The following is a 26,673-nucleotide window of genomic DNA, read 5'->3' as shown; positions in this document are numbered from 1 at the left end:
GCCAACCTACAATGTGCCTCATCGCAACCATGACCATTTCAAAGTCCACATCGATCAGATAGATAGTGGATGTTTGAGCTGAAACGACTTGATAACCTCCCAAATACGTGGCGAAATAGAGCACCGTCTGCCAGATATGAGGGCCAGCCGCTCCCTGGACGCTTTCAAAGTTGCCTCGTTCCTGATCAACGCGATGGCAAAGGTCTTCAAACCCCTCCTTTCCGGCGCTGATCCGACGTCCTGGCCCCGGCGACGACCTAAGAGCCCCGCCCAAGAACGGCAGTGACTGTGGCCTCTTTCCCGCAAACGTTAGGCACAGTGGAAGTCCGTCAGATTTTGAAGATCCCAAATGGCTGGGTTTGCTAGATCGGCTTTTGAAATGCTTCTGGCCGTTTCACGAGCTCCCCAACAAGATTTTTGATTCTGGTCAACTAAGAGGTCCCAGTTGGATGCCATGTGAAGCCGAGTCGCATTCAAGCTCTACCACAATCGCTTCTTCCAATCTTGATTTCGGCGAATTCTCCGTCTTGAAGTGCACAAGCAGCTCCATCGTCCTTTCAGTCGCCAATGCGGACTCGAGAGCATCAACGCTTGCGTTCAAACTGTTGATCCTTGGAGAATCTGGGAAACGTGGACATTGTCTTGTATAGAAGCGGACGTGCTTGAGAACGCGCCCAGAGCTACTCAGCTACATGTATCCTACCTAGCGAACCACCAACAACGTCACCCGACTGCAGGCGGGTCTCCCTCATTCCATCAATCCTTGATGTCAATCTTCATTGCTTTCATGGAGGTCGGCCTTGGTTTTCCGGCGCTTGGCAGGTATTGAGCTTGGAGAGTCCACCTCAGCTGGCCGCTTGGTTGCCTCAGTCTGCTCAGCTGAGCCCTCAGACGGTGCTAATAACGCGAGTTCTTGCGGCAATGCTTCTACCAACTCGTGTTGTTGCTGTGTCCTCCAATTCTGCAGAAAGACCTCTTCTCTTTCACTGACAGACTCTCGGAGGCCCTCAGTCAGCTCGCGGCGAATATGGACATTTGCCTTCTTGAAATTGGTACCTGGTCTGCCAGTTGGCGCGGGGGCTGGCGTGGATGGGGGCGCGTCGGAGGACGAAGGCTCCGGATGGGTAGACGGAAGCCACGACGCTCCAAAAAAATTGTTGTCCCTGAGGTACCGATGGAGGAGCTGGTGCTACAGGCCAGGGGTAGTTTGTTCCTGGGCCCGGAGGAAAGTTGGTCGCGTGCGGATTATGCCAACCATGGACATATTCCCGAGGAGCTGGGATGAAGACGTGTGTAGGGCCTTGTATAGGCCCCTGATGACCGAAAGCTGGAGTCTGGTACCGCTGCGGGCCCTGATAGCCTGATGATGGGGCCTGGTTCTGCTGTGGATCCTGATAGCCCCACGATGGAGTTGGGTTTTGTTAAGGGGAGGGCGGCGGTGGAGGTGGAATCCGAGGCCAATTGTTTTGATTTTGGCGAGAATATGGCGGCGGTGGTCGCGGCGGAAGCTAATACATGTTGTTTTGAGACTGGCCGGGGTTGTTTCCTTGGTTGCCGTTGAGAGGAGGTGGTGGTCCCGCCATGGTACTCTGAAAAGGCTAGAGACAAGAGTAGAGGCTTTCATAACGGGAGTTGAAGGTGCGTTATGATATGCCAGAAGGGGGCCTGAAAACCAGGACCCCAACAACGAGAAGGCCACGGCGGCAATATCACGACTGGAAACGGCGAGGTGGAGAGGTCGACGGCGGTGCAGAGTGAGAAAGGATTCGACGGAAGCAAAGAGGAAGAAATTTGGACGAACGCATTGAGGAAGGCGAGCACCCAGATGACCGACATTCCCAGGTTTGGTCATCGTTCAGCCAGCTCCACTCCCCAGTGCTCAATTTCAACGCATTTTGCCTAATTTTGGGCTCAAATAGCCAAAACGAAGCATCTCATAAATTGTGGGCGCAACTGCAACCATCCTTTGATGTGATCAATTTGCTGAATTTGTGCTTCTTTAGATCTGGATGGCAGGACAAGTCTTACACTCATGCACGGCAACTGTTTCCTCACCAGCCATGCAACGAGATATCCTGATCCCTGACAAAAACGGTGTTTAGTCTTCTGAGGGCCATTGCACCAGATGCCAATTAGATGGTAATCATCCCTCTCTCATACACAACCCAATAAAGGTCGCCAACAGCTTAAATAGACAGCAATGATCAACGATTCCACTAATAACGACCGTATCCCGTCGCCAAAAAGCGAATAAGCTCGAAATCGGGCTAATTGATGGGTTTTGGACGACGACGAGCATTCATGCTCATGCGCTGCTCCAGAACCTTTGGTACTAGAGAAATGTCGCGCAGTACGGCCGCAGGTAGTCTGATCGCGGTTACTTCGCGATCTTCATTACAACACTGTCGGTTCTTTCAATCCATGCCATTAAAACCGGAAACCCTTGTGCCCAGTCTGTCGTCCTTTTTGACCTTCACAATACACGTGAAAAGGAAAAAGCGAGCATTCAGACGTTCCAGGGGTCGACGGAAAACGTCCACTGTGCATTATCTCAACTCTACATGACCTTACGACACACGAAAAGACAACAACACGATTTCCAATATGTAAATATCTGGCTGACAGAGAAACTATGGTTTAACGACAGCATTGTCGCTTAAATCTTTGAAGTGATGGTGATGGCAAAATTGGCTCGATCGCCTCCACCGAGGATCAACACTTCGCCTTTTCGCGGCCATTCTTTTCCTAGGCCAGGAGCTTGTCTATCTCTTGGAGCTGTGAGACTTTAATGCATCTGACCTAAGTTTTGCTTGGAATTGTTAATATGTTCGGGTCAAATACTTTTCAGGGGTATTCGAATGCCACTAGGCTCAGGGAAGGACATATCGAATCCTGGACATTTCTTTTTACTCCAGCAGCGAGGATGCAGTAGCCGTATTCATCCCACTCAGGAAGAAAGTGCGCGGCTGCGGGCTTCTCGTTGACGATGTTGTTCCAAAAACGTCGGTATGGAGTAAGGAAGGCCATCTCTGGCAACGGCCAACTCATCTTCAAGCACATTGCATTAGCCCATTTCAGCAGTCAAACTTGGTCAAAATGGAGCAAGAAGAGGGAGGCGTCAAACTATTTCAGAGTGGTCAACTTTAACACCTCGGCTCGTATTTAACACTTTTTGTGTCAAATTCAGTTCAGTTCAGTTCGGGCCAAAAATGGACTGAGTTGCTCACCCGAAGCGGCGCTCCTGCCTCGACTTCTGCGCTTGGCTACGCATCAGTATCTTCAAAAATTCTCGACCTGGTGAGCTTGACCTCTCCATCTCTCTGCCACTCCTCCAACCCAGCATCCTGACCACAACCTCACGATCTGAGTGGCCTTCCAACGCCTCCACTGCGGCAACCTGCTGCGCTCTCTTTGGCCAGCTCGCTGCCCCGTCCACCAATAACCTCGTTCTCTCCATCTCATCTTCCCAACCTTCGGAATATGATCCGCGCTTGAGCGCGTCTCCAAACACTAGACGAGGACGTCGGAAATCGTCTTACCTCTCCAACTTTGTGAGTGGCTCACTGAGAACCATGATCTTGACAACATCTGACCCAGAAGCAGCTTCAAAGACCACCTTCGTCCCTCGAACTTCTCGTCTTCGCCATCTCACACCTACCCTCACGTTCTCTCAACCTTTGATCTCGCCAACATGGCCCGCGAGGCTGCCATCCGCGAATGGGCCCGCCAATTCGAAAACAGTTTCCTCAGCAAGCCGGATTTCGCCCACCTCCGCCCCGCTAGAGCCCAGCAGGACGCCACCATCGAAGTGGCAATCGGAGCGGAATACGAGACGACGTCTCTCTCGGAGTGCGCGCTGGCTTTTCTCCGCCAGCTCAAGTCGCTTTGCACCCGCTACCCTACCGAGCGCGGCGAGCGCGCCGTTCTCAACTGCCTGACGTCTGCTGTCATCAAGCGCTTCGTGAAGGGGAAGGATAAGGGAGTGCCGGGGCTGATCTTGGAGGACGTTGTCTTGGCGGAGAAGCTCGCGGCGGAGGTCATGCGACGGTCGGGCTCTGTGGAGCATTCAAGCGGACAGTACCAGCTCGCGATTCCACAGCAGACAAGCTGGAGCCGTTGGAGCAAGGAGATGCTCGAGAGCCAGCCGCTGTGGCCCAAGAGGGCAGACTTCACCACCAAAGAGCAGTACGACGAGGCCATGGGACTGGTCGAGCAGGAGTGGTGGGAGGCGTGGGTCAACGCCATCGAGAAGAACTGGGGCTGCTATATCCACGACGCCATCCCGGTGCACCTGCGCGAGCCCATCGCCGAGCAGAAGGGCGAAGACCACGTCCGCCTTCTGCACTACAACCGACACGATGGCAGCGAATTCGATACGGGTGGACGCTCCGTTGACGACTACCGCGGCCCGATGGACTGGACCGTCTCCTTCACGTACCACCTGCTGATGCTTTCCTACATGACCCGCGACGCTCGTCACGTTGGCTTGGAGTGGATGACCGAGCAGGTCAAGGCGCGTCTGGAGGCGCCGAGGACCAGCAAGCAGCCCTGGCTTACGCTGACTGACCTCAAGAAGATCGTCAAGGACCTGGCCGCATACTTGGATGCGAACAAGAAGGTCGACACCCCGATGGAGGATTGAGGTGGGAATGTTGGTGGGAGAGGGGACAATGCGACGGAGTTGAGTTGGAAGTTTTGGTGAGAGAAGCAACAGTGGTGACAGGCAGGCGGAAAGATGGTACTGCGAAGGAAGTACCAGGCGGCGGAATCCATGACGGTCCGGTGGTCCGGGTTGACTCGTACAGAAGAGAAAAGCTCTAGAGTCGTCCGCCTTTGTACACTCCGGAAGAGGAGCGTTGGCAAACCGACAGCCTCATCGAGCTAGTGAGAGCCGGAATGTTGAAGCACGTGGTATCGGAATGGTCTGCCAAGACCAGGTTCACACGATGGCCTGCACGAGTTCGACGGGTATTTGCGTGCAGACTGAATCTCGGCACACGGGATACTCACTGGGTGCGAGCGAATGTTGGACTTATGGGGGATGATACGGTAGAGGACGAGTGGCTGGAAGGGATTGGTTATTCAGGGGAGTTTCCTTCCAGTGGTTGGCCTTAGGGAGGCCACGACAGAATCCTCAAGCGGGCGAGCTCATCGGCGAGTGTGTTCAGGGAGCTCTAGATTAGGGTGGGGAGACGGGCAACAATGGGAGTAGCGACCGATGATGCAAAGGAGACGACCCTCTGGGTCGATGTTGACGAATCTTGAGGTCTGCTTCGGGGAGTGCGAGGGGTGTTTGGCACCGTCAGATTCGAGGTAGGCCGACGTGAAGGGCGCAGGTGAACAGGACATGGCGTATAGCCAGCTAGCTAGATACATGGCAGACTAACGCAGCAGCAGCGAGTGATGCAGATGGATAAGACGTGCATTGATTGCAAAAATGCTAGGTGATAGTCAGGAAGAGCTCAATGTCAATGGGGCACTCACCACCTACGGTTTCTGCGTGCTTCCAACGACATGGCAGCAGGACCAGCGACGAAACAACTAGAACGCGACGGCGGTCCGACCCACGAGGCAAGGCAAACCAAAGCAACAAGACACGCAACGAAGAACAGAAACAGAGAGGAGGAGGAGGGACGCCAGCAGCAGGCAGGCGTCAACACCCTGACCATAGCGCCCACCGCCCACCGCCTACGGCCAACATTTACGCACCTATATAAATCAAAAGCGCGAGATTACTTTCAGCAACTGGCCCAGAGAGAGCTTGCGTGAAGGTTATCCGAGGCTGGGAAACGCCAGCGTGACCGACCTCTAGGGGCACTCGGCTTGCATTGTTACAATACAGGTCTAATAATGAGTGCTTGGGCTGGGGGGCGTTAGCGGAGGTCGTGAGTTCAACTCGCGATCTCTGCTAACGTTCTGCCATTTTGTTCTTTTTTTGCCTCGTCGTTCGTTTTGCTGCCTACCGCCGTCAACCACCATTTATTTCTCTTTTTGCTGTGCTGGTGCCGGACGGTAGGAAGGCAGGCAGGCAGGTAAACAGCAAGACATACAACCGTGGTGTTGGCCAACAGGGAGCAAGTAAAAGTACCAAGTCCTCCGAACACAAGGCAAAAAAGACTCTTTTGAAGTACTCCTCCCCTCGCCTTACGCTTCTCTCCTCGCCTTGACTACAACTCAACTCAACTCAACTCATCTCAACGAGGGATGACGGAGAAAGGGGGAAAATGGGAGGGAGGGAAGGGCGGGAGGGATCTGGAGAGTAGCAAGCTAGGAGGAAAGACGACACAACCGACTGACGGACATATGGATATTCGGATGATGGACTGATGAATTGACTGATGAATTGGATGCAGACGATTGATTGACTGACTGATTGATTGATCGATGCAAGCATGCGCCATGGAAATGCCAGAGTACCCACTGTGGTAGAGAAGCAGCAGCAGCCGCCCTCGTTTCCTACCTCCCGCTCCCGCTCCCCTCGCCTTTCCCTTTCCTCAATCCCCACCCCCCTACTTCCCGACGAATGCCGAATTATAAGGCAGCAGCAGTCATGATTGATGGGGTATTGTACGTATACGCATACAGACAAGAGAAGGAAAGAAGGGGGCAGGCAGGCAGGCAGCCGTCCAGCCGCCGCAAAGGATACGTTGCGTGCAGAGAGAAAGCTGCTGCTGCTGCAGGCTAAACAAGGAAGAAGGCCGACTCCGACTCCGACTCCGGACTCCAAACAGCACCGGTCGCTCTCACGGGCGCAGAGATATTGCCGAATAGTGGTGGAAAGAAGATGGGGGCCGCCGTCGGGAGTGGTGGGCAGAGGCCGAGCGCAACTCACAGAACGGGTCGTTCGAGCTCGCCGAGCAGACAATCGAGTTCGCCCCAGTTGTCCAGATTCAGGGCAAACTTGCGATGCTTGCGGCTGATGACGTGCTGTTACAAGTTAGCATGGTCACTTCCTTTAAATCAACAGACGTACCGTATCAAAGTCATCAAACTTTTCCTTGCAATTTTCGCAGTACCCGGGCTTAGGTTCCTTTTCGACTGGCTTCTTCCGGCGAGCATACACAACTTGCCTGGGCTTGACGTCCTCCTCCTCTTCCTCTTCCTCGTGGATACCCCCAAGATTGTCTTGAGCCTTGCGTTTGGTGGGCCTGGGCACTGGGATTGGCGCGTGGGGCTCATTGACTGCCGTCCACGAGTTTGCGCTGTTGGGAGCGCTATTCTTTTCGAGCACCTTGCGGCTGAGCTGATGGAACGCTTTGCTCTGTCCAGCGGTACCAGTGGGCGCCGCGGCGGTCGAAGAAGTCACCTGCTGTGATTGAATGGCAGAGGTAATGTTGGAAGGCTGGACTCCAGAGGCTATAGGCATACCCCCAATGAAGTGCGGCTTGGTGCGAAGGCTCGCCTGTGCACTCCCAAAGAGAGGCGCCGACTCTGTGTCCTTGGCTTTGGATGGAATGAATTGAGGGGGTTCTAGGGGCTTGGAGCCACTGTCGTGTATGTCGTTTGATATCGACGGGCGCCGCGCCGAATTTCCGTTTTCCGCCAATGGCTTCCTGATGATAGCCGTTGACTTGGCGGCCAGCTGCCGAATGTTCGATTCGGCACGAGCCCTGGCAGACATCTTGGGCATGTTCTTTTCTTGTTGCAACCTTTTCAAGTGGTGTGGATCCTCCACAAAGGGACACCTACCTAGGGCAGTCAGACGAAACTGCGGCCACTTGCCTTCTTCCCTTGTTCGCGGCTTGTCGTAGTCTCGCAGGATGGTAGGGCGGTACTTTTCATTCATGCAGTGAACATAGACGTAGAAGCCCCGAAAGTGGGCTGCGTCCTTGGTAGATACGGCTAGATCCCTGTCGGCGGGGCCATTGACCTTTTCGTTGCGCAAGAGCTGCTCAAGATCCGGCGCGCCTCGGCTTTTGGCGGTAATCGTGGCTGTGGAGCCGCGGGCATTGTATTCTTGATCCTGCTCTCCACTTTCCCCAGCGAACATGGTCTTGAGTACTCGTTCCAGCTTCTCCATGGCCCATATTTTCAGACCCATCTCCCTGGCCTTGAGCAGAATGTCTCCAGACTTTCTTTCCATTTTGGCACGAGATTCTGCCGTGCGGTCGGCAGCACGGTCGAGGACGGCGGGGTTGATGGTGCGTGGTTGGCCGGCATCTTGGTGGGTATTTTCGGGCGGGATGGGCCGCGGGGTGACGACGTGTGTTATTGATTTGGAAAAGAACTTTTCTTCGCGCTGTGGGGAGTTAGCGAGTTGGTCCAACGACAACGAAGAGACGTCATACCGCTCCCAGAGCCAGCAGCTGCTTGGTGGCTTTGGTCCGTGCATCCTCGGGTATGCTCTCGAAGTAGAAGACGAACTGCGGAAACGCCTTCCTATAGTGTTTCTGCCACTGGCGAATCGTCTCGTAGTTGTCGTGGAGGGGCTTTGCGCTCTTTTCCACGGGTCTGGAGGACAACCTCAGATCGCGCGTGACGTCTTGTTGTTTTTTCTGGGCTGCAGAAATTTGAGCCTGTCGTGCCTTTTGGAGCAAGACGTGGCGTCGGTTCTCTACGTCGGTATCCTCGACAATGAGCTTTTTGGAGGGCGGCTGCTGGGCGTAGGTGAGGTCTCGCTGCTCGCTCGCGTAGGAGCGGGTGCGTTTGGTGGCAGCCACAGCCGGGGGTCGGTAGGGCGAGTTGGTGCCATTGGGAACGTTGGCCAAGGGCATGCGGCGAGAAGACATGGTGGAGAGGGCCTGCGGAGAGGGCGGTATGGAGACTGCTGCCATACGTAAAGATAGCAGAGGCAGAAGGGCCGGTCAGAGGGGTAGGTTGGACAGCGCGCGCTGCGACACGTCTCGATGGCGGCGTCTAGAGGGCGGAGGAGGCCATGGCAGGACGCAGAGCAGAGGTGAGAGGGTGCCTGGAAGTCACGGAGAGGGGTTATGGCCAGCGAGGGTTGGGAATAGCCTGCGAGGCGGACGGACGTGGATGTGCTGGGCGAGGCTGTCCGGGTCGCTGTGGGTGGTGGCCGGTGGGTGTTGTTGTGAGCTCACGGGCAGCAGGCGCGCTAAGGTACCTTGGGCGTTCCCGTCCACGGCACCCACTGCAGTCCGCAGAGGTAAGCGACGAAGCTAAGGCCGCCGCCCCGTAGCAACTGGTCCTGAAGTGAACAACCACCAACCCACTCCACACCCAAGCTGCACCCAGTGTGCTACCGTCTTCCTTGCTCGACGCGCAGCCGCCCAATGTGACTTTCACTTGTCAAGACGCATCCGGGATTGCCGCTGAGGGGTAATCTCTACAAGAACCCAACGGCGGCCTTGATGCCGTCCGTTCACGGCGCCTCTGCGGCCTCTGCCCAAAACACCCACCCCATAAACAAACACCAAACAAGCTCCACAATAATACCAAACAACCACCTGCACCTCCATACCGCGACAATGGTCCTGCCGAGCCTTTGTACCACCACCACTTGCGTCTCTCATTCACTGGTCATGTAAACAAACAGCGCTGCCACGTTCTCTCGTCTAAAACACCACAGCTCCACCTAACGTTCGAGTCAGCCATGCTCCGCCGTATGGAATCGCTCGTCTTACCGTCTACCAAAATGTCTGCACCGTTGATGTAGCTTCCTGCATGCGACGTGAGCAGAATCAGAGGTCCTGTGAGTTCCTCGGGCAGACCCATCCTTCCCATTGGATTGCGCGAGGCCCAGCTGTTGCGCGCCCTCTCCAGGCCGGCACCTTCATTCAGAATCGTGTCCATGTAGCCCGGGCTGATGGTATTGACGCGAATGCCATGACGAGCCCACTCGGCGGCCAGACAATTCTTGAGATGCAGCAACGAGGCCTTGGACACATTGTACGCCACCTGGGGCTGGGGGTAGTTGACCCTGTGGCCCGACATGGACGCAATAAAGACGATGGAGCCCTTGGACTTTTGCTCAATCATTTGCCTGCAACGTTTCCCAGGTCAGCTGGTCCAAACTCGCCGCCCAAGCTCCGGATCCGTACCTGGCCGCTGCCTGTGCACACAGAAACGAGCCCGTGGTGTTGATCTCCAGGACCCTACGCCATTCCTCCGGGGACATGTCGATCGCATGCGTGCAGCCAACGACGCCCGCAAAGCAGCACAGGACGTCGACGCTCCCCAGCTCCTCGGCCGTCTCTCGTACTGCGGCATTGACATTGTCGGCATCCGTCACGTTGACCTTCTTGGCAATCACGTTGGCGTCGGGGAAGTCGTCCTGGAGCGCCGCAATTGCCGCCTCGGCATGGGCAGGATTGATGTCGAAGAGCGCCAGTCCGCTGACACCGTGCTCGAGCAAAGCGCGCGCCCCCTCCAATGCCAGGGTTCCAGCTCCACCAGTGACTTAATTGTATCGTGAGCACAGGCTTCATCAATGGGGGAGCGGGCCGTACCAATGGCGTTGCCCTCGACGCCGAACCGATAGCGAGCACGCCCTTCAGGGTTGAGATAGTGAGGAATTGGGGGCGGAGGACCGGTCAGGGAAGCCGCCGTGCCGTCTGACAGCTCCATCTCCGGTAGCTGCCGATTGACGAGAGCATCGCGGTCAGTGCCGTTGGGGGGCATGTTGAGTCGATTCGATTGAAGGTGGGGTTGAGGTTGCAGACGGGAAGTGTTGGATTTATTCCAGCAGCAGTCTGAGATTGCGACGCAGGTAAAGTCTGGCTCAGTTGCCGTGAACAATCTGGGGAAACTGGAGCTGTGGAAGCTTGTTCGCGGGGAAGTTTGATGCGAGGCTTGACAGCAACTTTTCCGAGCCCCCAGACGATGACCTAAACAGGCTGAAGTCCACACACATTAGTTTCCTCGCCGCAATCCGACTGTCTCTGCTCTGCTGGTCAATTCCGCTCCCTTGCCACGCCCTGGTCCGCGGCCCGAATTCCCCATCACCACACCACCATCTCTCTCGCTTCAGTCGCGTCTATCTCGGTCTTTGGCGCATGTTTCATCAAGCGCAACGCCTCAGTGGCCATGTTCCTCGTAACATGCTTTGGCCACGGACAACGTCCTTCCATCTCCTCGCTGAGCCGGCCATGGACGCGCTTCATAAGGCTGTCCCAAGGCCGCCCGCTGTCCAGGTTTCGTCTTCTTCACCAGACCTTCTAGAAGCCTGCCATCCTCGTCCGCTGCTGATCCGACGCGTCGCACGTTGCATCCTCCTCTCGACTGCTTAAACTCATTCGACTGCCTCACCTTTCTGCCTGGCGACTGGTTTAATTTGTACCCATCTTCTCCCGCTCTTCTCTGTTCCCGAAGAGCTCCTACCTCTCGTCTCGAATCATGGCCATCGACATTCTCGCCTTACCCCACAAAGTAGGGCCCGAAGTAGGCAAGTGGCGTGACGAGCTCCCCTTGCTCCCCGCCGCGCTATACACCCTCTTCGACATCTCCGCCGCCGACCTCGTCCGCCTCCAGGAAGCTTGCGAAGAGCAATGCGAGATCCACCGTCGCGGCGACTGCGTGAAGCCGCCTGCGCACTCCAACTTTTCCGGCCGCGACCTGACGGCCATCGTAAATCACCACCTGCAGCTAGCCGAGTCCAAGGAATTCGATCCCACCCTCTTCATCGTGGCAGTCGGCCAGGACTGGGAGAGTCGGGGCGTGCTGCTGGTTACTTTGGACTCTGACGGCGAGCAGGACGACTGCCAGCCAGACAAGTTTTGGGTCAAGGCGACTCGGTCCGGCGGTTGCTTCGTCACCATCTCGATTGGGGAGTCGGATTGGCAAAAGGCCAAACGAGCATTTGCCGTGGCGGAATGAAGATCTCGGTGAGTGCCCCCGCCGCCACGCACCGAGCCAGGCTCATGACGGCAAAGACTGGACGCAGCAATTGATGGGAAACGGTCTTTGCGGATCGCATCGCAAATGCTTGGGAGTCGAGACGCGGCTCGACTGCGGTGCGCATCCCTTTCGACGATCTTGGCCATGGCGGGGCGGCCTGGGGAACCAGCGCTCCGATGGGGGAACAAGATGGGCAATCACAACGGGACAATGACGCGCATGCTCACGTCTTGAACATCAGCTGCGCAGGGGAAGTTGAGCCGACAGCAAGGCCGCGACGAGGAGAACATGGACAGATACATCATGGACAGGCGCGATCAAACGCCGCCGCAGGTTGAGCCAGGGCAAACGTTCACAGGACGCGAGAGAGTTGAGGACGCACGATTGCGGAGCATCGCATCCGCAAGGTAGTGGTGGAGAACGAGAACGAGAACGAGAACGACCACAAGGAGTACAAGATACATACCAATCAACATAGACTTTGAACACACGCATCTTGAGACACAATCATTTCCATCAAGCTCCTCTTCCTCTCCCAACCTACCTGAACCTACCTAGCTTCCCACACGAATACGGACAATCGAGCAGCACCACACCTCATCCACGTCCTTTGTACTGTCATCCCCGTCACGACCTAACGAATCCCGAATACGGCACCGCCTCGCGCCTTAGGTGGAAGCCAATCTACACCACGGTACCTGTACCCAACAAGCTGCCCAGGCTACCCAGCCCAGCCCAGCCCAGCCCAGGCCGAGCCGAGGAACGAGGAACCGAGCCACGCCGTCGGTACAGACGCGTTTCGGGATGACCGGTCGTGTTTGTCGGGTTTGCGCCGTTGGATCGAGGGACACCGCAGCAGCCGAGATGCTGGAGGGACGGGATGGTCAGGTCGGATGGCTGCGGTGGGTACAGGTAGGTGCCGCGTGAGGTGTTTATTGCAACCTGGAAGGAATTGCCGAACCATGCACGGCAGTCGGTCGGTCCCCGGCGGGTTTGGCGGAGGCTTCGGCTCCGGCCCGAAGATCAACGGTCGGAAGAATCACGCACCGAGCCGTCTTCTTTTGCTCTCGATGGTCGTGTTCACCCCAACAACACCACGCATCTCGTCCCTCACCTTGTATCTCAATTCGTCGCTGTCGGCTTCTCCTGTCACAGCGCTGCTTTTCCGCCGCTCTTGGATGCTTTCGCTTCCGCGTGTTCTGCTTTGCGCTGTTCGCTGCGCGTTGGGCATTCCGGCCGCAGCTATGCATATGCCTACGGGTACGGTGCATCCGCTCGCTCATCGCGCTTTCGCCTGGTCGAAGAGCTCGCGACGCTCGGCTACCCGTCCGTCTGTCTGTCTGCGGTCCTTGCCGTCTCGCCTGGCTCGGCCTGACCCGGCTGCTGGAATGATCGATGCTATATCATATCTGCAGCTGGATGGCTGGCTGGCTGGCCAGGCAGTCGCGGACGATGGCGATGGGTTTGAGCTGAGTCGAGCTGAGCTGGACACGGCCGGGCCAGGCTGAGAAGAGTCGGTCGCGGTGCTCAGCGTCAAACATGCGGCGGCGGCAGTGGACGCCAGGCGGCGCGACGCAACGCAAGACACCTCAGCTGCCCCTCGTACTCACATGCACTGCACCTAGGTATATGCCGTACTGATGCTGACATTCTAGAGCCCAAGCCTAAGTCCCCCCTGTACCCAAACCCCCCCACCACCACTATGTACCAAAACAACAACAACACCACAATGATGAGATGCCACGATCCAATATGTTTCAACCCCATCTGACAGCCGCATCTCTGTAACGGGAGACGCGTGGCGTTGATTACGGACGGCATGAAGCTGACAACAAGAAAGGAGAAGAGAGGACGCGTTGTGCCGTTTCTTTTTCTTCTTCTTCTTTTTTTCTTTCTCTCTGTTGATTCGACTCTCTTGCTTTGCTGCCGAGTCGCTGCGTGTGGCAGGCTGCTAATGTGAGGTCGTGTTGGCGAGATATGACGGGACTCGTTTGGTTGGTGGTGCGGAGGTGCAGAGTAGGTACGCTGGAGACGGACAGGCGGTCGTCGTCGTGTACGGAGGGAGGAGACGTGGGTTCTATGTAAGGCAGAGGTGAGCAGATGTGTAGCCAGGCGCAACGCCACGCAGAGGACATCTCCCTTCCCCACGGCATCCATCACAGTAGGTGTAGAAAGAAACGAGACTTCCTAGGTCTATCTAGATGGCGCAGTAGATGGATTGATGCTCCCCAAGCGCAGCTGTCGCGATGAACGAACGCTCCCTTGACGCAGCACTTGTATTGCCGGGAGCAATTTCTTGAGACACCCACTGTGGTGGGTGGATGCCTTGGCCTCCCTCCTGCTTTCCCCGGGTTTTGGTCTGTGGCTACCTAGCTAGTTAGGAAGATGGACACTTAAGAGCAAAAGACAATAGAAGGCTAGAAATGCAACAGCGTGGTACTCACGCCTACGCATCTACTTGCTCGCTTGCTCGCTTGCTTGCTTGCTTGCTTGCTTGCTTGCTTGCTTGTACAGGACACAATCTGCTTAAGCCTAAGAGACTAAAGTGGCTATGTAAGTAAGTAGATTTGTAGATGCGTGCATGCGCCATCGCAAAACGGGTCGAAAAAAAAACCCCCCCCGCCAGAATTATCGAATCATGAAGATGATGATGTGGTTTATTACAGCGACTCCCCGCACCCTCCACATACTCTCTCCCTCCTTTACCGTCCCCCCTCAGCATGCACAAAACAACAGCTCCAGAGCAAAGTCGACCATCCGCGCCACCAAGATACCTTGGCAGTGACAATATGAAAAAGAAGGGCAGCAGTCAAGCAGTCAAGCAGGTAGACAAAAGCAGAAGTAGAAGAAGAGGAAGAGGAAAAAGAAGTCTTGATTGACCTGCCTCGCACCGCCTCGCATCCCCACCACTCCCTTCCCTTCCCGCTCTACTCCCCCTCCTTTCCAGATCCCAAGTCCTTCATACTTATGCACAAACACTCCCACCCCCTCCCTCACAGCCTATGTATCTAGCCTCTTCGCTTCCCCACACCCCGCTCCTCTATTCGATCCCCCTTCCCAGCAAATCTACAACTACAGCTCAATCAACGCCTCCTCCTTCGGCGCCGTCGGCGCGTGTGTCGGCGCGGCCGGGAAAGCATCGGCGCCGTATCCTGTCGCCATCGGCGGCGGCTGCTGTTGCGTCGGCGGAGCGTACTGCTGTTGTTGCTGAGGAGGAGGAGGCTGGCTGGGTTGCTGAGGCTGCGGTTGCTGATGCGGCCAGTAGGGCTGCGGCTGGGGCTGCGGAGCCTGCTGCGACGGTTGAGCAGCAGGCGAAGGAGCTTGTGCTTGTGGTTGTTGTTGCGGCGTCGGTTGCTGTTGTTGCTGCCAATACGACGAAGGTGGCTGTTGCTGCGCGAGCGGTTGCTGGTGATACATCTGGGGCGAAGAGGGCTGCGGCTGTGGTTGCGGCGCCGGTGGCTGTTGCTCCTGTGGCGCCGCGGTGGCCGGCTGGTTGTTGTTGTAGTAGTACGCTGCGTTGGGGTCGTCTGGTATTGGCGGTTGCGAAGGCGCATATTGCCCTGCGGGTGGCACCGACGGTGCCGTGGCGGATACCCTTCGTTGCAGCTGGGGCGATCCTTGCAACGAACTCGGGCCCTCACTAGGACCAACTTGCTGATACGGCGCACTGGGAGTTGGGGCTTGCGGCGGTGCGTAGCTTTGTGGCGGGTATTGTTGATATTGTTCCGGGGGCGGATAGGTTTGGGGAGGCATAGATTGCCGGTTGGAATAGGACGGCGCAGGCTGCGGTTGACCTTGATGGTACATGGATTGCGGTCTTCCATATGGCTCATTGTTGCCCGTGTAAAAGCTTTCAGCAGCTGATGGTCCAGGTGCTTCTGGGGCACCCGAGGCGAGTCTAGGATAGAGATTTGATCCCGCGGCCTGGTAGCCCCATCCGGAATTATTGTACGTGTTGGAAAGGCGCTCTTCAAGCATGCGGTCGTAATAACGTACAACTGTCGAAAGTTTGGCATGTAGATCGAGCAGAGTATCTGCAAATGTTAGCCTAGCCAGGATTCATTCGGAGCAACTCACCATGCTTGCTCATAGTCTCGCCGTACGTCCGCGCCAGCTTTGGTCGAAGCTTGCCAATACTTTCGTACAGTTCCTGAATCTGCGGCTCCCGCAAAATGGTCCCGGGAGCTTGATGTTGTAGCCTGTCAACCAGTGTAGCAAAAAGACTTATATTTTCGGCCTCTGCGGGCGCCAGCTCATAGTCGTTCCTCGGTGCCACCGCTGGCGCTTCTCCCGAGGAATGCTGCATGAGTTGAGCCGCGTGCTTCTTCTTTTGCTCCTCCATGTCTGCCAACGAAGCAGCGATTGCTGCCTTCAGGTCGGCATCCTCCTCTTCCTCATTCTGCGCTTGGCCGTTGGTTGGTGCTTTGGATTGCAGCTGCGACTGCGGGACATAGCCGGCACTGGTGTTTGCCTTGACCTCCTCCAAGCTCATTTCCAAAGCCTTTTTCAAATCTGCATCGAAGCTGTCTTCTACCCTCGCACTTCGCGGCTCCAGCGATCCCTGGTACAGCGTCTTGGCGGGCTTTGCTGCGTCGAAACCTCTGGGCACCGGCGTTACCCGGTTCCTGTCTGTCAATTTGACATGACAACCGTCATCCACCCGCACCGGCTGCATTATTCCCAAGTGTGGCAGAGCAATAGTCTTGCTGGAGCAGGCGCCACAAAAGACGCCACCGCAGTTGCGACAGTGGTGTTTGCGATTTGTAAAGGTGAAGGCGGTTCGGCAACGCAGACAGACATCCGAGTCGGTCCACTCGGGCGGCTATGGCCGTTGAGTGAGGGATCTAAAAGGGACCAAGACCACTTACCGCGCTGCTGTCAAACATGCTGCTGAGGACCTCTTGGCGCGGAGGAAACTGGTACCCCTCGCGCTGCAACGACCTGTAGGTTTCTGTAATGTAGTTCAGCTGCGGGCGGCCCTCTGCGGCGATGGCCCAAAACTGTATCAATTCAAGTATCTTTCTCCTGACGTCCAGGTTGACTTCGGCGGGCCCGTATGCCTTGAGGAGCGAAACGAGGTTGTCCATGAATTCGCGCGAGGCGATTTCGAGTATGAAGTGGTCGCCCCCATTTTTGACGCAAGTATCGGTGAGCTGCGAATGGTCAACTTGAGCAGTTGAGAGCGATGAGGGCACGCACGTTGAGGGCGGCAAGCTGGACATTGGGGTTCTTGTTTCCTATGCGCTTCTTGAGCGAGCGCATAGCCTCCTTGGGCTGGACAGTCTTGGAGCGGATGATGTCGGAGATTTCTAGGTTGAGCGCAATGTCCTCCCTGTGGGATGTCAGTGAGGGTGGTTTGCGGCGGCGCGGAGAGCTCACAAGCTGGACGAGGTGGCGCGCTCGACCTGGTCGTCGAGGGCCGAGTTGGAGGATGCAAACCAGCCGGCCATGGTAAAGATGCAAGCAGGGGTATCTCAAGTCAAAGAGAAGAAAGTTGGGAGATGGTGGAGGTTTGGGCTGGCATGTGGACGGAACGGTACGGTATGGTGGCAGGCGGTCAGCTACCTACGTAAGGTGCAGTAGGGTAAGCCAAGGCGGTGTGGCCCTAGCTCGGACGGCTTGTTTTGCGCGGCGTCATGGTTGAGGTGTGCCGTGGTCATGGACGACGGGACATGTTCCAATGTTGCTGCCTGCCTGCCAGCCATGCGGAATAAACACCATGCCAAAGTCATGATTCTGCAGACTGCCCCCCATCGTCGCCCTCTCATTCGGCACCCCCGTGCTGCGCCCGCCGTCGTGCCCTGTGCGGGGCGACGTGCATCAAGTTGATCTGCTGAGCCACACCCGACTGACCTGTGGCGTCTGCGCCGTCCAGTCCATCGTCATCCTGGAAGCTTCCCATCACCACCATCGCCCTCTCTCACCTCTCCCACGACTAGACAACATCGCCTCTCCTCCTCTCCGCGACCTCCCGCCCCGTCACACCTCTCCCGCCTTTCACGCCCTCCTAGCCTCTCGAAACTCGCCCTGGAACCGCCGCTGCCGACTTGCAGCTTACCGTGACCTCACCGCACATCGCGACTCCATCATTCCCCCAGACAAACCCTCGCTGCCCTCGCTTACCCTCGACATGCCAACTCGATAAATCGCCGACATTGATACCTCGCGCGCGTGCCCAACAACCTCCGACCTCTACCATGACCTCTTTCCGTCCCAGCTCCAGCGGCTTGCCAGCAGGTGCACGCGGAGACAATGGACCCTTTCACTCGAATCCGAACAAAGCCCTCTTACACATCGACGACCTCAAAGCCCGCGCCGAGGATAGGCTGAGAGACGCACCTCCGACGGTATGTCCGCGTCTTTGGCAGCCAGGATACGACCCTCTAACCAATCAATAGGTTGACCGCCTGCTCTTATTAGCCGAGCAATCCACCAAACAAGTCGGCTCCCTGCTCGAATATCGCCGCCCAGACTATGCCTATGTCGAGTTCCTTGTGGCCTCCGAAATCGTCTTCAACCTGATCCCTCGACACCGAGACGCGCCCATAGCCAAAGGTGACAGAGGGACGAGATACCACAGGCACAAGACGTTGATGAAGGTGCGACTACAATGGCCTGTTGTAGATTGTTACTAAGTAAATGCAGCAACTCGAGCAGTGGACGGACCAGATGACTAGCGTCAAGGACATTATAGTCAACGACAATAGACGAAACGGTACACAGCCGCGGCTGGCTCCCAAGGACATTCAAGCACGCCACACGAGCCTTCCGGCGCTTGCATCTGGCACCACGCCCTACAGACCGCAGCGATACTCGACACACGACGAATTGTTCCTGGACACTGGAAGCATGCCCAACACACGACGCCCTTCAGCAACCTCGGAAGCAATTTCCGGGAGATCTACTCCGTCAGACTCCCCGCGATATCACGCGCCGCAAAATGGAGTCAACGGGCTATCTACCCAGGGCGATGCACTGAGCGAGCGATTTGCCAGGCTCCGAGTTGGAAATACATCTTCAAGACCGTCGTCGATTACGATGCCTTCACACACGGACTTTGTAAACGTTCCCTCTGGCTCCTCGCGGGTCATGGGGCCACGAGCCATGCCAAATGGCGTACTACCCGCTCTTCCACCGAAAATACCCATCGACACACGGTTACCAGCCTCTATGCCCAAGGAACCAAGTCCCACGTACAGCCCGGCACGCAACATGCAGACACCTGCGGACATCATTCCTCCTCGAACAACTGCGCGGAGCCTGGCTCGCCAAAACTCAATCCCCGCCTCGAGCCCGTCTGGTGCACCCCCTACTAACGGCGCCTCGGACTCGTATTTTCCCGGATCCTACAATGGAACTGCCGTGCGCAGAAAATCGGTCCACGGGCCTCGAGAACTTCAAATTAGCTCCGAAAAGCTCTACGACTATCTTAGACGCTTCAATGTGCTGCTCATTGACGTTAGAAACAGACAAGATTTTGATGACGGCCACATTTATGGAAAATCAATCATGTGTATAGAATCCACGGCATTGAGGCGCGACATGTCCGCAGAAGAGCTGTCAGAAGCACTCATACTCTCCCCGGATGTTGAGCAGGAAATGTTTGACCGGCGCGACGAATTTGACCTGGTCGTCTATTACGACCAAGCAACCCCCGACGCGTCGTTCCTGACGAGGCATGGCCGAACCTCTCAAGAGTGGATCCTGAAATATCTGTACGATGCGCTGTACGAATTCAACGCGGAGAAGCCGCTGCAAAGGCCTCCGATACTGCTAATGGGAGGAGTCGAGGCCTGGGCTGACCTACTTGGAACCGGTGCGCTAAAAACATCTGCAACTGCATCGATTGTCTCGGACATGCAAAGCGGAAGAATTACACGGCCCGCACGAAAACCAGTGGCGCGGCCGAGATACTACATGCCGCCGAAGCTATTTGACTACAATCCTTTGGACGCCGAAGAGGAGAAGAAGTTTTTGGAAAAGGCCAGGGGCGAACGTCCAGCATTTGATCCCTCAATGACAACAGAGGAGGAAATGTCATACTACCGCAGCACCGAGGATTTCATGCGGCGATTCCCCGAGGCATCGGCAATTGAACCGCAATCCATGAGTGCCCCACGGATACCAGCACGACCGCAGCCGAAACCGCCTCGCCCCTTGGAACAGCAAGTCCAATATCCTGGCGCTGTGCCTGCCATTCCCTCGCGACCAGCGCCGGCCGCCCCAAGAGTCAGCTATAGCGGGGTCCACGACAGAAACCATCCTGCAAACCATGTCGTTCTTCAGCGGACTTCACAGCTGCCTTCCTACTTTCCGCCTAGTCAGCTTCCGCAGAATCTCCGCCTTCCCCGAACCGGTCTCATCAACTTTGGCGTTACCTGCTACATGAATGCCACAATCCAGTGCTTGAATGCAACGCTCCCGTTGACGCGCGTTTTCCGCGATGGTACTTTTGGGACGTTCATTCAGAGGCAAAACTGGCGCGGTTCGCGTGGTCTCATGGCCGAGACGTACGCAACCCTTGTCCAAAATCTGTGGCAAGAAAACGCAGGACCAGTCCGGCCCAAGACTTTGCGTGAACTTTCGGCTCGCATGAATCGTGAATGGGGATTGGACCGACAGCAGGACGCCAAGGAGTATCTCGACTTCCTCCTGGATCTGTTACACGAGGACCTCAACGTCAACTGGGCACATCCGCCAGCGCAAGCACTGACAGAAGATGAGGAGGCGCGTAGGGAACGGCTTCCCAAAGCATATGTCGCACATATCGAATGGCTACGCTGGTCCATGCGCGAGTATTCGATTGTCAGTGATCTCTTTGCCGGCCAGCATCTCTCGCGACTTCGCTGCCTCACATGCGGTCATACATCAACGACCTACGAGACCTTTTACAGCATCAGCGTTGAGATTCCCCACAATCACGCGGCCGACATTCGTGACTGCCTACGCAGCTACTGTGCTGAAGAGCGGCTCTCTGGCGACGAAGTATGGCGATGTCCCCGCTGCAAAGCCGAAAGAGAAGCAACCAAAAAGATCACCATCACCCGCGCACCACACTTTCTCATAATCCACTTCAAGCGCTTCAGCGCGTCGCACACGGAACGCGCGCGCAAAGTCAGGACGCGAATCGAGTTTCCGCTGACGGGGCTCGACATATCGCCGTTTGTGCTGCCGCCGCTAACGGGCGACGAGGAGCAGCACCTGATGCGGCGCGCCGACGGGGCCGAGACGCTGCGCAACCTCAAGGCCGACGACCGCATGACGCCGCCGTACCACTACGGCGCGTACGCCGTCATGCGGCACCACGGCAGCGCGCTCAACGGCGGCCACTACACGGCGTGCCTCAAGGACACGGCGCGCGGCTGCTGGTGGAACTTTAACGACGCGCGCGTCCACGAGTTCCAGCCCGACGCCATGCGCGGCAACGACCGCCTGCAGAGCGAGGACGCGTACCTCGTCTTTTACGAGCGCGAGAGACTGTGGTCGGCGGATGGCGCGGCGCCTGTCGTCAATGGGGCGCGATAGGCGTACTCGACTCGGGTTTGGATTGGAGTGCCCTGAGCACATGGGATGTGAACGTTGGGACAGACCAAGGCCGTCGTTTTCCCTTGCATTTGTTCGCTTGGTTCCTTCCGTTGGGCACCTGTCGTATGGTTTGTTCTGTGCGGGCGTGGTGGGAGCGCGGCGCGGGATTGGCGTGTCTGTTTGGTTGCCTCTTTTGAGCGCCTTTTCATCTTTTTGGCTGCTGCTGCTGCTGCTGCTGTTGCTGTTGGATGGGAGGGGCACGTCTCGTTTGTCGGCGAGGTGGACGCGTTGGACGGCGCCTTCGTATGATGGGATGGTGGTGGTGGTGGTGGTCGTCGTCGAGAACAGCACCAGATACCAAAATACTTGCCTACATGTACCACCGCAACCCCCTCAACCAGGATTTCGATGCAGAACAGCGTCGCCGTGTCAAATCCGCCTCTTCCCACCAACCCTACCAACCTTGCCTACATCCTGCCTACATCCTGCCTGCCTGCCTGCCCACTCCATAGACGCAACCCGCCGCTCCCTCCCTTCAGCATCCAAATGTCTAAACGTCCAAACATCCAAACGTCCGAATGTCCATCGTGGTGCAGCCAGTGGTCAGCCACCCGTGGTCGACTCGACTCTCGACGGTGGTATATCTTTTTGGGCTTTGGACATTGTGTGTGTGTGTGTGTGTGTGTGTGTGTGTGTGTGTGTGTGTGTGTGTGTGCATATGTGGTTTCGTCCCACTCTCTTCCTTGGCTTTGTTCGTTACCGCGCTGCTATCTGTCACTGTGTAAGTGTGCTGTGGTGGTGAGATAGTGAGAGAGTCACAATCATCTGAATAAATTCTTGAACTACAGGTACGTGTGCCGCTGATGGTTACTTACGGCCTGACTACCCTACCTATACATACCGTACAACGCAGATGCAGCCCGCCGGACCTCTCCTTCTCTTTTTCTTCTTCCTATGCTCCCCTGTTTATGAAGATAGCTAGCTGTCTGTGTTGGAGAATAAGCTCCTCTCCATGTCATTGATGGGGGAAAGAGAAGGAAAGATTTCTCGCGCCGTTGCTGTTGAAGAAAGAAGAGATAAAACGCAGTAAGTAAGTATTTAGATTTGAAATGGTAAAGGTAAAGCTGGTACGAGTATGTGTGTATGTGTGTATACATGATTTCTTTTTGCTGTACGTACCTACCTACCATCGCAGCCGCAGCCGCAGCCGCAGCCGCAGCCGCACTCCCAGTCTCTTCTCCCCCTTCCTTTGGTTCCCTCCTCAATTGCGGTGCTGAGCGAGATGTTCACTCGCTGAACCATCAATATCAGACATTTAGATCACGTAGGCGCCTTTATTTCTTCCTACTTTCCATCTTTCTTTCTCATTGTTGGTTCGGTGATACCTTCAGTACCTTCAGCCCAGCAGTGTCGTCAAGAGACTGGCTGGCCCGACTGCCTGACTGCCTGACTGCCTGACTGCCTGACTAATTGCCTGACTAACTGTCTGACTGTCTGACTGAAGCGTAGGTAGCTGGCCTCTCTGTCCATCTGTCCCGTATCCTAATCTTCCTTACCAGCGGCACAACTTCACTTCACTTCACCTCATCCACAGTCGCGCCTCCTTCCTTGCCTCCTACTCCCACCACTGCCACCTATTGCTCAAGTACTATGTAGCTGGCTCGAGTGCTCTGCTCTGCTCTGATCCGCTTGCTTGCTCACTCGCTCACTTGCTCGCTGCTCGCCACTCAGTCCTTGCACCCGCCCATGCGCCAAACCAAAACAGCAACGAAAAGAAGAACAACAACAACACCAAAGGAAAAGACAAAACGAACAACAACCAAAAAAAACGGAAAGAAAAAAATTGGCCTCTCGACTCCGCTTGCTCGCTCGCTCGCTCGACGTTACAAACTTCCGGGCAGGTGGTAGAAGTAGTAGGTGTGTGGTGGATGGTGGTGGGGGAGGCGCCAAACATTCAATAGTACGCGAGTGCTGCTGCGCGTGCTGCGTGCTGCGTGCTGCGTGCGTGGGTGGCCAAGAGAAAGATACAACAACGACCAAGAGTATAAAGAAGACGATAGAGGGAGAAAAGAGGTGACTGGCAGACAAAGGTGGAATATTCAAAAAGAACTGAAAAGAGAAACAAAAAAGGGAATACAGCAAGAAAATCAAAAGAAAACACGTCCTTTCGTTGTGGCTTGGCCAGGCTCTCGTCATCAAAAGGCGTGCTAGTATTTCGCCGCCACCGCTTCGCTGCTGCTGCTGCTCTGAAAGCAAGCCCCATCGACATGCTTTGTCGCCTGTCAGAGTCCAAACGCTTCTCATCCCTGGCTGATGATGACTCTCGCGCCCTCCTTTCCAAGCACGCCCCTCTCCTTCGCTTTGGGACTCCGATCCCTGCCCTTTTTGCGGCTCAAAAAGCCGAGCATGCCCGACGGCCGTTGGTGCTGCTGCTGACCTGCCTCTGACGTCTCCGTCGTCGCTCCATTGTTACTCGTCGGCGACGTGTTGTTGTGGATCGACTTGGGCGACAGTGCGTTTGCCATGTCGGCCCAGGACCCCGTCTCGTTGAGCACGACTTGTACGCCGCCGCCCATGCTGGTGCTGCGCGTGCTGCCGCGTTGTTTGGACGTGTTGGCAGGAAGGACGTGGCGGGCAAAGGAGGGCGGCGTTGTCGGCGGGACAGGCGGTTTGTCAAAATAGTCGTCGTGTGGTAGGGTTGGGTGTTGATGCGGTGCGCTCGTGGCAGTGAGGTGCGAGGGTAATGGCGGGGATCCGTTGGGAGATTGCGTAGTCGATCGTGACGAGGGCTGCAATGGCGAGCGATTGCTGTGGTGGTGGCCTCCAGGATTCGTAAGTGTGGGTACCAACTTGTGTCCTCCAGTGTCTTCACCACAAGCCCGAGACGACGCTGGACGTGGCAGGTCGGTCGATCCAGGGGTTTCTGACGTCGACGTAGGCGTTCCCGCCTCCTTGTTTAGTGGCGCGCGCTCCGCCGACACGGTTGTGTAGTTGAAGGGCTCAAACAAGGTCTCGATCATCTTGTGCAGTTCCTCCGCCCGGATTTCTTGCTCAGTCGCATCTTCCTTGAGGGCCTCGCGTGGCTTTTGTCGTCTTGCGCGAGCCTCGAGCGGCGCTTCTTCCAACAACAATTCCTCCAGATCATATGTAGCGTCAAAGTTGGTCTTGTCGCTCGACGGGGTGAAGACGGGCTCCACCTCTTTGCGTTCTAATGCAACAAAGTCGAGATCTCGGAAAAAAGGGTTGTCTGTGAATGTTCCAAAGCCGGCGGCGCCAATTCGCTTTCTTCTGTCCCGCTCTAGGAGCGAGCTGATGGCGTGTAAACATGGCATGGAGACTGGGGGGTTCGTTACGGGATATGGCACGTCTGCCTTTTGGATCTTGTTGGAGAGCTCATCGTGGGACCGCGCCTCGAATGGTCTCTGCTAGACGTTAGCTCCACGCGTGTACTGGCACCGTGGGACGTACCTTGTTGTATATGCACTCGTAAAAGAGGACGCCGAGCGACCACCAGTCGACTTCGCAAGAGTAGCCCTTGCCCTCGTAGACCTCCGGGGCGAGATATGCCAGCGTTCCCGACTTGCTGGTCAGCGGTTTCGAAGGAGTAAAGTCGGAGGCGACGTTCTAGAAAGTCAGCTTCAGTCATTGACGGGGTTAGGGTCGTCTCACAAAGTCGGCAAGATGGACATGGCCTTCGGAGTCCAAGAGGACATTGTCTGGTTTGACATCCCTATGCACAACTCCTTGCTTGTGAATGTATCGCAGAGCGCATCCCAGCTCGGCGATCCAGAAGCGGACGGCGTCTTCGGTAAAGGTCTTGCGGGAAATGTGGAAGCGGAGGTCGCCGCCATTCATCAAGTCGACTACTATGTACCTGCGGGGTGTGGGTTAGCGAGGCGGGCGGGCCACGGGGACGGAAGGGACGACGCACAGGTATTCAATGTCCTGGAAGCTGTAGCGCAGGTTACAAAGGAAGGGATGGTTGAGATGCTCAAGCATCCGCCGCTCCCGTATGATGTTGCGCACGCTCTCTGAGCGCACCACTGTTACACGGCGTCAGTTTTCTGCCAGGGATGCACGAATGCAGGCCGACTAACCCTCATCCTTCCGAATGTACTTGAGGGCAAACGTCAGGCCCGTGTCTTTGCGCTCGACTATGCGGACCTTGCCGAAGGCGCCTTTGCCGACGACGCGGAGGAGTCGAAAGTGGTTCAGGTTAACTGGGCGACATGAGGATCAGCGACGGTCGATGGACAGACGGACGAGAAAACGGACCCTCGTCTGTGAAGACTACCGGCTTCCCGCTGGAATTGCCCATTGAAACGGCGTCACAGTCGGGGCAGGAATCATGAGCGGGGGGTAGACGGGCGATGCATTCGAGGAGGGGCGTCGGAGCCCTTGGCGGAGGGTGTGAGGTGAGGGAGGTGGATGGAAGCCGTCGGGGCGGGGGGTCGGCGTGGAGGCGAGGGAGGAAAGCGTCGAGCGATGGTGTTGATGAAGACGGGAGCGGGTAGGGATAGTTCTTTGGTTATAGGGCGCATTGGCTCGTGGGCCTACCAGTACTGGGAACGTGTGGAGGGCTGCAGGGGTTCAGACGAGGGCGAGGCGCGAACGCGGCGTCGAGTGGGAGTGGAAGACGGGGTGAGGTCGTCGCTGAGGAGATGGGGTTTACATGTTGATTGGCATCAGTCCATCTCTTGCTCCGACGAGTCGATGTCGATGGTGTTCATGTTGTAGCTGTAGTTGTGGTCGGCATCCAGTTCACTTCACTTGACTTAGCGTACCTACCTGGAAGGAGAGCGACCTGACCTGACCTGAGTCGCCGGGTGGCCCACGTGCGGGCTGCCCCGAGTCAGCCGTCTTTTGCGAGACAAACACCAACCAATGCTTCTCACCCCTTCCGACATCATGGAAGCTTTCGTCTTACGGAACAGTCTGTCTCGTCGTTCTTTGGCGCCCGCCGCCGGCCGGGAGACGCGCTAATCTCCATCTCCATCGACATCCCCTCCCTCGCCAGTCCGTTAGTCGGCCCAACCGCCAGACCCAGAATCATGACGCCAGATCGTCACTCATTACAACCGACACCACCACCGCGACAAGGTCAATACGAAGAGATGCTGCATGCGCCGTCCCCCTGCCGCAGACCACATGGCAAAAAGCAACTTGCTCCGGGATCCATCTGCTCGTCATCCCTAGTCGCCTTCTAGAAGCTCGCCAGAACATGTCCCGTCAGCCCTGCTCACCCCCACCACCACCACCCATTGACGACTTGTTCTCTCTCAGTGGTACGAGGACAACTCTCCCTCTCATGCCCTCCAAACCACGCCGGCCCGTGTTCCTCGCGCTTGTCAG

General features: G+C 56.4%; 10 protein-coding genes across 10 annotated transcripts; 4 read left to right on the top strand and 6 right to left on the bottom strand.

Annotated features, from left to right (window-relative positions):
• Window positions 1–836: 836 nt before the first annotated feature.
• On the bottom strand, window positions 837–1,921 carry J3D65DRAFT_628994 (uncharacterized protein). The gene has a single exon (XM_066800692.1). It carries the CDS (start codon window positions 1,850–1,852, stop codon window positions 1,190–1,192), a length of 663 nt encoding a protein of 220 aa, XP_066653516.1. The 5' UTR covers window positions 1,853–1,921; the 3' UTR covers window positions 837–1,189.
• Window positions 1,922–3,691: 1,770 nt separating this feature from the next.
• Window positions 3,692–4,642, top strand: J3D65DRAFT_668936 (uncharacterized protein; the record flags this gene model as incomplete). Its single annotated transcript, XM_066803153.1, has 1 exon — window positions 3,692–4,642. One exon carries the CDS (start codon window positions 3,692–3,694, stop codon window positions 4,640–4,642), a length of 951 nt encoding a protein of 316 aa, XP_066653515.1.
• Window positions 4,643–6,611: 1,969 nt separating this feature from the next.
• Window positions 6,612–9,127, bottom strand: J3D65DRAFT_423423 (Dfp1/Him1, central region-domain-containing protein). The gene is made up of 3 exons (XM_066796127.1): window positions 8,289–9,127; window positions 6,974–8,239; window positions 6,612–6,927 (listed from the first exon to the last, which is right to left on the bottom strand). Exons 1-3 carry the CDS (start codon window positions 8,772–8,774, stop codon window positions 6,829–6,831), a joined length of 1,851 nt encoding a protein of 616 aa, XP_066653514.1. The 5' UTR covers window positions 8,775–9,127; the 3' UTR covers window positions 6,612–6,828.
• A 374-nt stretch (window positions 9,128–9,501) lies between these two features.
• J3D65DRAFT_423352 (oxidoreductase-like protein) lies at window positions 9,502–10,741 on the bottom strand. The gene is made up of 4 exons (XM_066796124.1): window positions 10,410–10,741; window positions 10,002–10,359; window positions 9,585–9,943; window positions 9,502–9,535 (listed from the first exon to the last, which is right to left on the bottom strand). Exons 1-4 carry the CDS (start codon window positions 10,579–10,581, stop codon window positions 9,516–9,518), a joined length of 909 nt encoding a protein of 302 aa, XP_066653513.1. The 5' UTR covers window positions 10,582–10,741; the 3' UTR covers window positions 9,502–9,515.
• Window positions 10,742–10,835: 94 nt separating this feature from the next.
• J3D65DRAFT_423362 (uncharacterized protein) lies at window positions 10,836–11,928 on the top strand. Its single transcript, XM_066796125.1, has 2 exons — window positions 10,836–11,783; window positions 11,832–11,928. The coding sequence occupies exon 1, from the start codon at window positions 11,296–11,298 to the stop codon at window positions 11,773–11,775; it is 480 nt and encodes a 159-aa protein (XP_066653512.1). The 5' UTR covers window positions 10,836–11,295; the 3' UTR covers window positions 11,776–11,783; window positions 11,832–11,928.
• Window positions 11,929–12,490: 562 nt separating this feature from the next.
• Window positions 12,491–13,454, top strand: J3D65DRAFT_423388 (uncharacterized protein). The gene has a single exon (XM_066796126.1). The coding sequence runs from the start codon at window positions 12,690–12,692 to the stop codon at window positions 13,302–13,304; it is 615 nt and encodes a 204-aa protein (XP_066653511.1). The 5' UTR covers window positions 12,491–12,689; the 3' UTR covers window positions 13,305–13,454.
• J3D65DRAFT_628985 (uncharacterized protein) lies at window positions 12,892–14,196 on the bottom strand. The gene has a single exon (XM_066800691.1). It carries the CDS (start codon window positions 13,951–13,953, stop codon window positions 13,330–13,332), a length of 624 nt encoding a protein of 207 aa, XP_066653510.1. The 5' UTR covers window positions 13,954–14,196; the 3' UTR covers window positions 12,892–13,329.
• A 531-nt stretch (window positions 14,197–14,727) lies between these two features.
• J3D65DRAFT_628982 (uncharacterized protein) lies at window positions 14,728–16,949 on the bottom strand. Its single transcript, XM_066800690.1, has 3 exons — window positions 16,665–16,949; window positions 15,874–16,618; window positions 14,728–15,830 (listed from the first exon to the last, which is right to left on the bottom strand). Exons 1-3 carry the CDS (start codon window positions 16,881–16,883, stop codon window positions 14,869–14,871), a joined length of 1,926 nt encoding a protein of 641 aa, XP_066653509.1. The 5' UTR covers window positions 16,884–16,949; the 3' UTR covers window positions 14,728–14,868.
• Window positions 16,950–17,993: 1,044 nt separating this feature from the next.
• J3D65DRAFT_668931 (ubiquitin carboxyl-terminal hydrolase 2) lies at window positions 17,994–21,321 on the top strand (the record flags this gene model as incomplete). The annotated part of the gene is made up of 3 exons (XM_066803152.1): window positions 17,994–18,143; window positions 18,195–18,395; window positions 18,442–21,321. The coding sequence occupies 3 exons, from the start codon at window positions 17,994–17,996 to the stop codon at window positions 21,319–21,321; spliced, it is 3,231 nt and encodes a 1,076-aa protein (XP_066653508.1).
• A 2,127-nt stretch (window positions 21,322–23,448) lies between these two features.
• J3D65DRAFT_423248 (kinase-like domain-containing protein) lies at window positions 23,449–26,022 on the bottom strand. Its single transcript, XM_066796123.1, has 6 exons — window positions 25,597–26,022; window positions 25,419–25,541; window positions 25,253–25,364; window positions 24,991–25,195; window positions 24,790–24,945; window positions 23,449–24,743 (listed from the first exon to the last, which is right to left on the bottom strand). Exons 1-6 carry the CDS (start codon window positions 25,637–25,639, stop codon window positions 23,622–23,624), a joined length of 1,761 nt encoding a protein of 586 aa, XP_066653507.1. The 5' UTR covers window positions 25,640–26,022; the 3' UTR covers window positions 23,449–23,621.
• Between the last annotated feature and the right edge of the window lie 651 nt (window positions 26,023–26,673).

Source organism: Phyllosticta citribraziliensis, assembly GCF_038025025.1.
Source record: "Phyllosticta citribraziliensis strain CPC 17464 chromosome Unknown J3D65scaffold_8, whole genome shotgun sequence".
NCBI lineage: Eukaryota > Fungi > Ascomycota > Dothideomycetes > Botryosphaeriales > Phyllostictaceae > Phyllosticta > Phyllosticta citribraziliensis.
This window is presented reverse-complemented; position numbering and strand designations above follow the sequence as displayed.

Coding starts and splice junctions, on each gene's coding strand:
- J3D65DRAFT_628982 (XM_066800690.1), bottom strand. CDS start 16,883: ATGGACAACCTCGTTTCGCTCCTCAAGGCATACGGGCCCGCCGAAGTC. Junction 16,619..16,664: donor GCATGTTTGACAGCAGCGCG/GTAAGTGGTCTT, acceptor CAACGGCCATAG/CCGCCCGAGTGGACCGACTC. Junction 15,831..15,873: donor CGAGACTATGAGCAAGCATG/GTGAGTTGCTCC, acceptor TAACATTTGCAG/ATACTCTGCTCGATCTACAT.
- J3D65DRAFT_423423 (XM_066796127.1), bottom strand. CDS start 8,774: ATGGCAGCAGTCTCCATACCGCCCTCTCCGCAGGCCCTCTCCACCATG. Junction 8,240..8,288: donor AGCTGCTGGCTCTGGGAGCG/GTATGACGTCTC, acceptor AACTCCCCACAG/CGCGAAGAAAAGTTCTTTTC. Junction 6,928..6,973: donor AGTTTGATGACTTTGATACG/GTACGTCTGTTG, acceptor AACTTGTAACAG/CACGTCATCAGCCGCAAGCA.
- J3D65DRAFT_628994 (XM_066800692.1), bottom strand. CDS start 1,852: ATGACCAAACCTGGGAATGTCGGTCATCTGGGTGCTCGCCTTCCTCAA.
- J3D65DRAFT_423352 (XM_066796124.1), bottom strand. CDS start 10,581: ATGCCCCCCAACGGCACTGACCGCGATGCTCTCGTCAATCGGCAGCTA. Junction 10,360..10,409: donor CGTCGAGGGCAACGCCATTG/GTACGGCCCGCT, acceptor GATACAATTAAG/TCACTGGTGGAGCTGGAACC. Junction 9,944..10,001: donor TGTGCACAGGCAGCGGCCAG/GTACGGATCCGG, acceptor GAAACGTTGCAG/GCAAATGATTGAGCAAAAGT.
- J3D65DRAFT_423388 (XM_066796126.1), top strand. CDS start 12,690: ATGGCTGCGGTGGGTACAGGTAGGTGCCGCGTGAGGTGTTTATTGCAA.
- J3D65DRAFT_423362 (XM_066796125.1), top strand. CDS start 11,296: ATGGCCATCGACATTCTCGCCTTACCCCACAAAGTAGGGCCCGAAGTA.
- J3D65DRAFT_423248 (XM_066796123.1), bottom strand. CDS start 25,639: ATGGGCAATTCCAGCGGGAAGCCGGTAGTCTTCACAGACGAGG. Junction 25,542..25,596: donor GGTAGTCTTCACAGACGAGG/GTCCGTTTTCTC, acceptor CATGTCGCCCAG/TTAACCTGAACCACTTTCGA. Junction 24,744..24,789: donor ACGAGTGCATATACAACAAG/GTACGTCCCACG, acceptor AACGTCTAGCAG/AGACCATTCGAGGCGCGGTC.
- J3D65DRAFT_628985 (XM_066800691.1), bottom strand. CDS start 13,953: ATGGATGCCGTGGGGAAGGGAGATGTCCTCTGCGTGGCGTTGCGCCTG.